Genomic DNA, 9,061 nt, shown 5'->3' on the forward strand with positions numbered 1-9,061 from the left:
CAAACTCAAGTTGGTTAGTTTCTCTCCTCCTTGAGTTTGCGGGGGGCTGTTAGAATTTCTCATCTTACCTTCACCTACTCCACTATACCACTCACCTACTACCTCCACTATTTTTCTCCACACCTACCACCTCCACTATCACACACTCCACTACCATCTTCTCCTCTATATATAGGAATTGTAATATACAGAATAAATCAATCTTGTAATACATCAATACATCAATCAATAATATATCAATTCTTACATACCGCCAAGTCCAACAAGATTTGGTGGGAAAATGTACTTGAAAGTATCATTACCACTAAGTACAGAATAATGAATGAGCAGTTCAACCATGTTCCTACACCTTCTTTTTACTGCTCTGTTCAAGAGGCAAATCTCTGAGAGAATCTCCAATGACTCTCTTGATGGCTCCCCCCTATCTAAATCTCTTTGTAGTAGCATGTCTAGGAGGGTTCTGACCAAAGCACAGAAGTCCCTTTCAACTGTGAATATGAATAGAAATTTGAACCGAGTAAGTGTATAATCAGGAACCTCAATTGTGGAAGAGTTTTGCTTCCTTTGGAATAACCATCCCAGCTCATTTAAGAAATGAAGGACTTCCTCCTTTGATCCGGGCCGTCCAAAATTGCAAATCTGGTTCTCTGAAATTGTATCATGTATTTTTGCAGCTTCATCCAATTCAGACTCAAGGAGTCTCAATTCTTGACAGATGTTAGCATCTGCTATTATTACAGGGAAACTGGTGCCTTTGAAACCATTCTCGACCTGTTGATACCATTAACAGATTTTACAATTTCAGACTTACTCAATGTTAAAATCCACCTACTCTCCACCTACTTCACCCACTTAAACCTACTCCACTAAACCTAACCCACTACACCACTACCACCTCACCTACTCCACTAAACCTAACCCACTACACCACTACCACCTCCACTTCACCTACTCCTTACCTACTACACACTCACCCTCTTCTATATATAGGAATCATGAATCATTGTAATAGGAATCAATATATCAATCAATAATAATACATACAATTTATTCTCTCTCTTTCTCTATACATTATTTCTTACATGGTATCAGAGCTGGTTTAAAACCTAGTATTTTCGCTTCCCCGGCGGGCGGCAACCTCACCTTAGCCGCCCGCCGGGCCTCAACCTATTCCGCTGATAAAATCAACAAAGATTTGTGCAACTGTAGTCATGTGTGAGGCTGATGGAGAAGAATTCTTCACCTCATATGACGAGACAGTCTGGAACTGGAAACACTGCAACATTTTGCTCTGGAATTCTGCAGCAGCTAGATTATAGCTTGGTTGAGTGCCAAGCTTTGGTTCTTCCACCCACTCTTGAACTTGCCCAGCAAAGTGTGAAGGTTCATGCTTGTGTTGGAGGGACTAGTGTGCGCGAAGATCAGCGCATTCTCTCCAGTGGGGTTCATGTTGTTCTTGGTACTCCTGGTCGTGTGTTTGACATGTTGCGGAGACAATCACTTCGCCCTGTTTACATCAAAATGTTTGTCTTGGATGAAGCTGATGAAATGCTGTCACGAGGTTTTTAAAAATCAGATCTATGATAGGTTCTCAGTTGCTGCCACCCAAAATCCAGGTTGGGGTGTTCTCTGCCACAATGCCACCAGAGGCTCTTGAAATCACCAGGAAATTCATGAATAAGCCTGGAAAGAGAAAAAGCTCATGCTAGGATTTGCGAAGTGATTCGCTGCAGAAATTTTGGCTTTGGATGAAACCCTTACCATACTCCACTCATTCTCTCCAACTGTTCTAACTTTTTATTTTTATTATTATTATTATTATATCAAATAATCAATGCACTCATGTTCCCCACTAACAGTGTCCACTTTTGACACAAACCATTTTCAATCCATCATTTCTCCTTCACCTTTTGCACCCCACTCACCGACTCTCTCTCCACTTTATCACATGGGTTTGTCCCTCTCTCTCCTCCATTTGATTTCAAAAATCACTTATTTTTATTTATTTTTTCCAAGTCACTTTTCCTCTTTTTTAAATACCCCACTTTATTTTGAAACAATCGCACTGATGTTTTTCATATAATCCATCTATAAATATTTTTTATCTATTTTCTTTCTCCCTTGTTTTCTTTCATTTTATTTTTATTTTTTCAACAAAACACTCTCAAAAAAAAAAAAAAAAAAAAAAAAAAAAAAAAAAAAAAAACAACATTTTACAAACTTGTCATTTCTTCATGCCGGGGATCAACCCCGATCAGCATTTTACACCATAAAAAAAAAATAAATAAATAAAAATAAAAATAAAAAAACACAAAACACAACCAACACAAATCGGAACAGTGGGATTTTTCTTCTCGCCTATTCCGCCGGTCTTTTCTTCTTGCCTCCGTCCTGGGCGGCCCTTGCCGGTGTTGCCTCCGTGTTTCCCACTCCACTGGGCATGATCACTACTCCCTGCTCCTCCACTGCAGCATATGGCAGCCCTCCAAATCGGAACATCACGGTGGCCTTCCGCTTCAGCTCCTTATTTTCTGCTTTCAGCACACTTATCTCTGCTCGCGCATCCTTATACATGCGTTGGAGCAGAGCCAGCTGGGAGTTTAACTGTTGCACCTCATTTGTCCTGCTCTGCAGCCGGTGCGACAAGTTTGTGACTGCCGTCATCGTCTCCACACAGGACTTCAAAGTATACTGATTGGCTTCAATGTCCGTTTGCACTGCCATTTTTTGCTCCACCGACCGCATCGGAAAGTTCAACGGAGCAAACACAGAGGTGTTTGGTTGAGGTTCACTGGCCACCGCACCAGTTACTTCTCTTGTGGGCTCGTTCAGTTCTGGAAAGAGCGTGAGCAGACCACGGGACGAGGAGGCCATGTTTTGGGTAGCTGGACGGGAAGAAGAGGCCATGTTGCTAAGTGTTTCAGAGAAGGATTGGTTACAGAATGTTACAGAGAACGAAGAGGTTTCAACTGGTTTGTTATGCTTCCAAGCCTCAGACTTCGCATTGGTTTATATTGACACTGACGACGCGGCCGACACGCCGCTCTGTCGCTCACGTGCCTCGCCGCGTCTCCGGCTCACCTTTTGATGGCTCGACGCTTTCTGTCGGGCACGACTTTTGATGAAGTGGGCGCGCCTTTTGAGGGCGCAACTTTTGATGGCACACCTTTTGATAGATTGGGCACACCTTTTGAGGGTGCGACTTTTTAGAGGTCCGACAAGACTCTGTAAACTGTCCCGACATTGATTCCGGTTAGTTTCTATAAGGGTCCGACAAGACTCTGTAAACTGTCCCGACATTGATTCCGGTTAGTTTCTACAAGGGTCCGACAAGACTCTGTAAACTGTCCCGACATTGATTCCGGTTAGTTTCTACATGGGTCCGACAAGACTCTGTAAACTGTCCCGACATTGATTCCGGTTAGCTCCTTCATGGGTCCGACAAGACTCTGTAAACTGTCCCGACATTGATTCCGGTTAGTTTCTACAAGGGTCCAGCAAGACTCCGTAAACTGTCACCACAACTGTCACAACATTGTCTGCTACAACGGTCCGACATGACCCCATAAACTGTCTTCTACATCGGTCTGACACCGCCATCCAGTGTCCTCTACACCGTTATGACACCACCATACAGTGTCCTCTACATGGTTATGACACCCCCATACAGTGTCCTCTACAACGTTATGACACCACCATCCAGTGTCTTCACCAATGGTCTGACACGACCATACAGTGTCTCTTATCCTCTTTTATTTTTATGTATTTTCTTGTTCTGTTACTCTCTCCAAACTCAAGTTGGTTAGTTCCTATCCCCCTTGAGTTTGCGGGGGGCTGTTAAAATCCACCTACTCTCCACCTACTTCACCCACTTAAACCTACTCCACTAAACCTAACCCACTACACCACTACCACCTCACCTACTCCACTAAACCTAACCCACTACACCACTACCACCTCACCTACTCCACTAAACCTAACCCACTACACCACTACCACCTCCACTTCACCTACTCCTTACCTACTACACACTCACCCTCTTCTATATATAGGAATCATGAATCATTGTAATAGGAATCAATATATCAATCAATAATAATACATACAATTTATTCTCTCTCTTTCTCTATACATTATTTCTTACACTCAAATTTTCTAAACTTTCACACTCAGTGTAAAATGGATCGGTTGCATTCAAAGCGCTACCTCGATGAAACAGCGACCTAGCACACCAGGACCCACCCCATTAATTTTAAAACGGACCAAGCTTCTCTCATCATATATGGTTTCCTGACAGGCTGATCCCGGCACTTCCTTTGATAAGTAACCATGTGTGCAGTGAATCCTGCACAACAATATAATTTAAATTCTGAAAAGAAAGAGCATAAATGAAAATGGAACAACTATTCTTGCAAAAGAATGCAGTCTACATACTTGGTGCCAGGAATATTCAGATTTCGACCCCTCAAAAAAAGAGAGGTTTCTTGCCCACCCACAACTGCCAAAGGGGACACTGATATTAATTCTGGAGGACGCCATGCTGTCCAGGATTTGCAGAGGCGAATCTTTCCTGAAGATTGATAACACAGATCAAGCAAGTTGTAACAACGAGGTAACGATAAATAGCAGTTTCTACTGCAAGAATGACAAACTTGAGCAAAACCATATTTTTCTTCCTTTTGGCTTATCTGGATTGTATAATGTAGTGCCTAAATAACCTACAGAAAACCTTTGATGCATATTTTATCACTACTCACCATCTTTATGACATGCTAACTGCCTGCCAGTATGAACTAAAAACCTTCCATTTCTCCAAAAGTCAGTAGCAGAATCCCAAACCAAAGAATTGACATGCTGAAGAAGGTTTCCTTCAAGCTGAAAACCACCCACCCAGCCAATCGTCAGCACAAAATCCACACAAGAAAACAAAGTTAATGTTACAACAGTTCACTCACTTGCTCCCAAGAAGAAGACGACATTGATATGTAAATGGATAGAACCACACAACCAGGCCTAATGTAACTCTCCATTTCTGATGGACTGTGAGACAGCCAATTGTAAACCTAAAAAGAGAGGCAGCAAGAATTATAGGTGTTTATATCAATCAGAATGAGAACATTAAAAAGTTTCAGACAGCCAAGAACTCTAACCTGTGTTCGCAGTGTTCCTGGTAACTGACTGGGATCCTTGCCAAATAGTTTGAAAATTATTCTTCCGGTGCGATCCTAAAGACATATCATACATTCATTTCAAACCCATGACAGAGAAACAAAATAAAGCTAGCCAAAGTATAAAAATGGAAAACCAAAGAATCAGACCACTCGAAAGGTACAAGTACTAACTACCTGAGCTTCAGAATTCAAACTAGAAGGTGAATGATCAGACCCAGATGAGGACGTGTACCCTGCTTGGTATGGCAAGGTTTGAAATGAACCACTATCAGCACCTCTGTTTGACCCTCCAAAAAGCTCAAGAGATGAAACACAACCATGAGCTGCACTAATTTCAACATTTTCCTTAACTTCTTGAATGGTTGAGATCCTTTCCAGCTCAGTTTCTCTTGTGGTCTGCCTTGGAAACAGTTTTTGCACAACAGGTGGAGAAGATGAAGGTGATGTCTCCTCCATGGGATTACTGCTGCCAGAAGAGAAGTATTTTCTTGCAGATGTCAGTTTTGGCAGGCTATCACCTTCAGGTGAGGAACTAAAGAGCTGCAAAGGTAAGTTTGCTCTAATTTCTTGAACTTGACAATCTGAATCTTCAACAGGGTACTGGTAACTTGTATTACTACTCTCCCCTCCAACTGAAGGAAACTCAAAAGCTGTTCCCCTTTGCATATTAAGACTTAATGCTTGCTCCAGACAGGCCAGTTTAGTTTTATCTGCTTCAACACCCTGGCTGCTTCTTTGAGATAGAATTGCAAGTGCATCAGGAGTAGATGCTGCCAGAGTGGCTGACAAAACAGCAAGCAAGTCCTTGGTTGATGCAGAAGACATGTTTCTGTTCAATTTGTTCTGATAATCTGAAAATGATTGTTCGGGAACAGTGCTAGTTAAACTTTCTGACACTGGTAACTTTGTTTCAAAGTCCACCGGCAAAGGTAACGAATTCATCTTACTAAGAATCTGAATGAGCTGGTCTTTGTTAGGTACCGAAGAGCAATTAGGGCTGTTGACCTCTTCATTCCCTGGGTTCAAAATATAAGTACTTTAATAGTAAGAGAAGGAGAGAGATGGAGAGAGATGAAAATCAATCCAGCTTTCCAACTCTTTTACCTTGTCCACGAGCTAAAACTGTTAGCAAATTAACAATATCCAAATCTCCATTGCCAGCGTTATCATGGCTTCCAGGTAGTAACATCCGTGAGGAAACATCCTCTGTCTGAGTTTTCCTCCTTCGCCGGTTGTGCCCAGCAAGTCTACGCCTACAACTTCGCTTTCCCTCATCAAACTCAGAAAGATGATGAAACCTAACAAAAGCCAATGAAGCATTTCATGTTGGTTCGAACAGGACAAAGCAAAATAACACATCATTTTGAAGATATAATAATCAGTGGTACTGGCAGTTATAGAAGTAGTATGAGAAAGGGGAGGGCAAACTTCTAATTCTAACAAACACATTTCAATTCATCTAAACAAACTAAACTACACTTTGAAGTAGAAGTCTAGAACAAAGAAAGAAGCATCCAAGAACACAAACCAACAATCAATTAGAATATGATATCAACTTTAAATTGAGGAAGATTGAATAACTTAGATTGTCAACCTGCTGCACTGCTGACAGAACCTTTGTATCTGTTTTCCCACTAAGGCTGTACTTGATTTGCTGTGAATCTCACAAACTTTATGTCGCCGGTGATAGTCTTTAGCCTTTGAAAGATCTTCCCTGCAGTTATCAACCTGACACACGGGATAGCTGCCGTTGCCGCCGCCACCGCCACCAGGAGATCCAGATCGGACTCTTTTATTGGGCCTTGACACGCACTCCTGCAATGAATTCAAGCTGACACCTAGCTGCAACTGAAGGATTTCATTGTCTTGGTCCACAGGGTTTTTCTCCAATAATGTAGAAATCCCGCTACTTTCCCTGCCAATTTTATGTTGCTCAGACTGGATCAATTGTGAAGTACCAAGATGCAATACATCTGATTCCAAAGGTTTGGCAGCGAATCTCACACAGTCCCAATCCCAGTCCTTGGGTTTCCAGATGTTACCAGGGATTTGAAACCCAGAAGCCAACTGTTGCTGCACCTGAAAAGATAAATTACGCTTCTTTGCCATGGGATGAAGTGTGCTCCAACAATTTCATCAAATCTGTATCAAGTAAAGAGATAGGCAATTTTTTCATCAAATCAAAGATGACTCCACTGAATTTCCGACGTTCATATTTTTACTCAGATTTGATGAAATTTTAAGAAGAGTAATGATGGGAGATGGTTTTCTTTCATTTAAAATGGTTAAAATAGAATTTTCGGTTCGGAATTTTTAGAAAACATTAGAGAGAGGATTAGAGTTGGTTGTAACATACGAACACTAGCCTAGCCTAGCCTAGCCTAGCCTCTTAAGATTGTGAAGGTGGTTTCGGGGAAAGGAGATGAGAGATGCAGCATACAGATACATACATATATACATAGAAGAAGCAAAAATGTCTGAATGATTTATTTGAAATGAAAACGATTCCAAACGAACCAAAACAAATGTTTGAACTTCCGAAACGCAACAAACATATATATACACAATGGGAACGAATACTCACTACTGAATAATGGAATAACTTTGTTCAAGTACCTTCGACTTCACGGGTTTATAGATTCCATCAACAACAACAACAACAACAACAACAACAACAACGCCTACTTTCTTTGCCCAAATTTTGTTCACAAGGAAAGAATCAAAGGCTACTGTTTCTTCTTCTTCTTCTTCTTCTTCTTCTTCTTTTCTGCTGAGACCTCTCACTGCTGCTGAGCTGACACCCAACCCATGAACAGGAACAGGACATCACACGCTCTGTTTGCTTGGAAGATCTGGGAACAGATTTGAAATGGAAAAATAAAAATAAAAATGTGTTAAATTAAGTGGAATGGAAGTGTATTTCATTTAAATTTTGTTTATTTTTATTTTTTAGTTTTTAGATAAATTATAAATGTATTTTTGGAGATTTGTTTAAAATATAATTTGCCCTCTGTGATTTGAAAAATTACAAATACTTCCTTATTAGAAATTTTTTATTTAACAAAATTAACTTTAAAAAATGAAATTTATAATTATTTTCTTATATAAAAATAAAATTATTTAAATTATTAATTGAAACATATTTTTAACCAGATTAAAAATTATTAATTAACTTAATAATTTATTAATAAAATGAATAGTTTGTTATGAAATTAAAAAGTTCAATAAAAAAAATGTAATTTTCAAAAAAAAAAAAAAAAAAACTCTTATTATAATGAAATCTCAGAAAATCTATTTATAATTTAACCTTTTCTTTTTAAATTCTGTCAAATCCCAATCAAACACCGTATAAATAAATAAATAAATAAATAAATAAAAGTTAAATCGGAAACCAGAAAATTTAGCGGATCTAAAACAAAATGAATTTCACACGCAACACGAAAGACTGAAATCTGAGAAGAAGAAGATGGTAAAAGAAAGATGCAAGACTTACCTTTTATTTTTTTATTTATTTTTCAACGAACAAATACTACTTGCTACTGTTTTTTTTTTTCATTCAACTTTAGGTTTGGCAAAAACCAACCAGTAAATCCCAATTTGGGGTTTAAAAAGTGGGTTGGTAGGGGAACCAAATGGCTAGTATTTGTAAGCAACTCTAACAAAGCTCTCTATTTTTTACTAATTAAAATATGAAAAAAATATATTTTTTATTTTATTTAATTACTTTTGATAATACAGTTACTACACAACGGGTTCCAGGTGGAATGGGTCGGATTAATCCACGCTTCTTCAACCGATAATTGAGTGTTTAAGCCCACCAGAGGACCTGCACACAAGTTCAACAGGGGAACGGAGAGTCCCCCAGCGAACCTTCTGACGAGCAAGTTAGA

General features: G+C 39.6%; 1 protein-coding gene across 4 annotated transcripts; it reads right to left on the minus strand.

The window, feature by feature from the left end:
* Nucleotides 1-228: 228 nt before the first annotated feature.
* Nucleotides 229-8,200, minus strand: LOC114298420 (squamosa promoter-binding-like protein 14). 4 transcript variants are annotated; one of them, XM_082873294.1, is made up of 11 exons: nt 7,788-8,200; nt 6,766-7,313; nt 6,276-6,469; nt 6,119-6,187; nt 5,343-6,022; nt 5,151-5,225; nt 4,956-5,063; nt 4,758-4,875; nt 4,435-4,570; nt 4,207-4,345; nt 229-771 (listed from the first exon to the last, which is right to left on the minus strand). In XM_082873294.1, exons 2-11 carry the CDS (start codon nt 7,278-7,280, stop codon nt 244-246), a joined length of 2,562 nt encoding a protein of 853 aa, XP_082729420.1. In that variant the 5' UTR covers nt 7,281-7,313; nt 7,788-8,200; the 3' UTR covers nt 229-243. The 4 variants fall into 4 exon arrangements, with proteins under 4 accessions (XP_082729420.1, XP_082729417.1, XP_082729418.1 ...); XM_082873291.1 differs by having other exon boundaries at nt 5,346-6,187; XM_082873292.1 differs by having other exon boundaries at nt 4,243-4,345; nt 5,343-6,187.
* Between the last annotated feature and the right edge of the window lie 861 nt (nt 8,201-9,061).

This window comes from Camellia sinensis, chromosome 6 (assembly GCF_055761805.1).
Source record: "Camellia sinensis isolate YWXY chromosome 6, ASM5576180v1, whole genome shotgun sequence".
In the NCBI taxonomy this organism is placed as follows: Eukaryota; Viridiplantae; Streptophyta; class Magnoliopsida; order Ericales; family Theaceae; genus Camellia; species Camellia sinensis.

What these genes read in the sequence shown, in the direction of transcription:
- LOC114298420 (XM_082873290.1), bottom strand. Translation starts at nt 7,280, where the DNA reads ATGGCAAAGAAGCGTAATTTATCTTTTCAGGTGCAGCAACAGTTGGCT. An exon ending in AGTTTTAGCTCGTGGACAAG is followed by an intron (nt 6,188 to 6,275) that starts GTAAAAGAGTTG and finishes TTTTGAACCCAG; the next exon opens with GGAATGAAGAGGTCAACAGC. An exon ending in CAGGAACACTGCGAACACAG is followed by an intron (nt 5,064 to 5,150) that starts GTTAGAGTTCTT and finishes CTCTCTTTTTAG; the next exon opens with GTTTACAATTGGCTGTCTCA.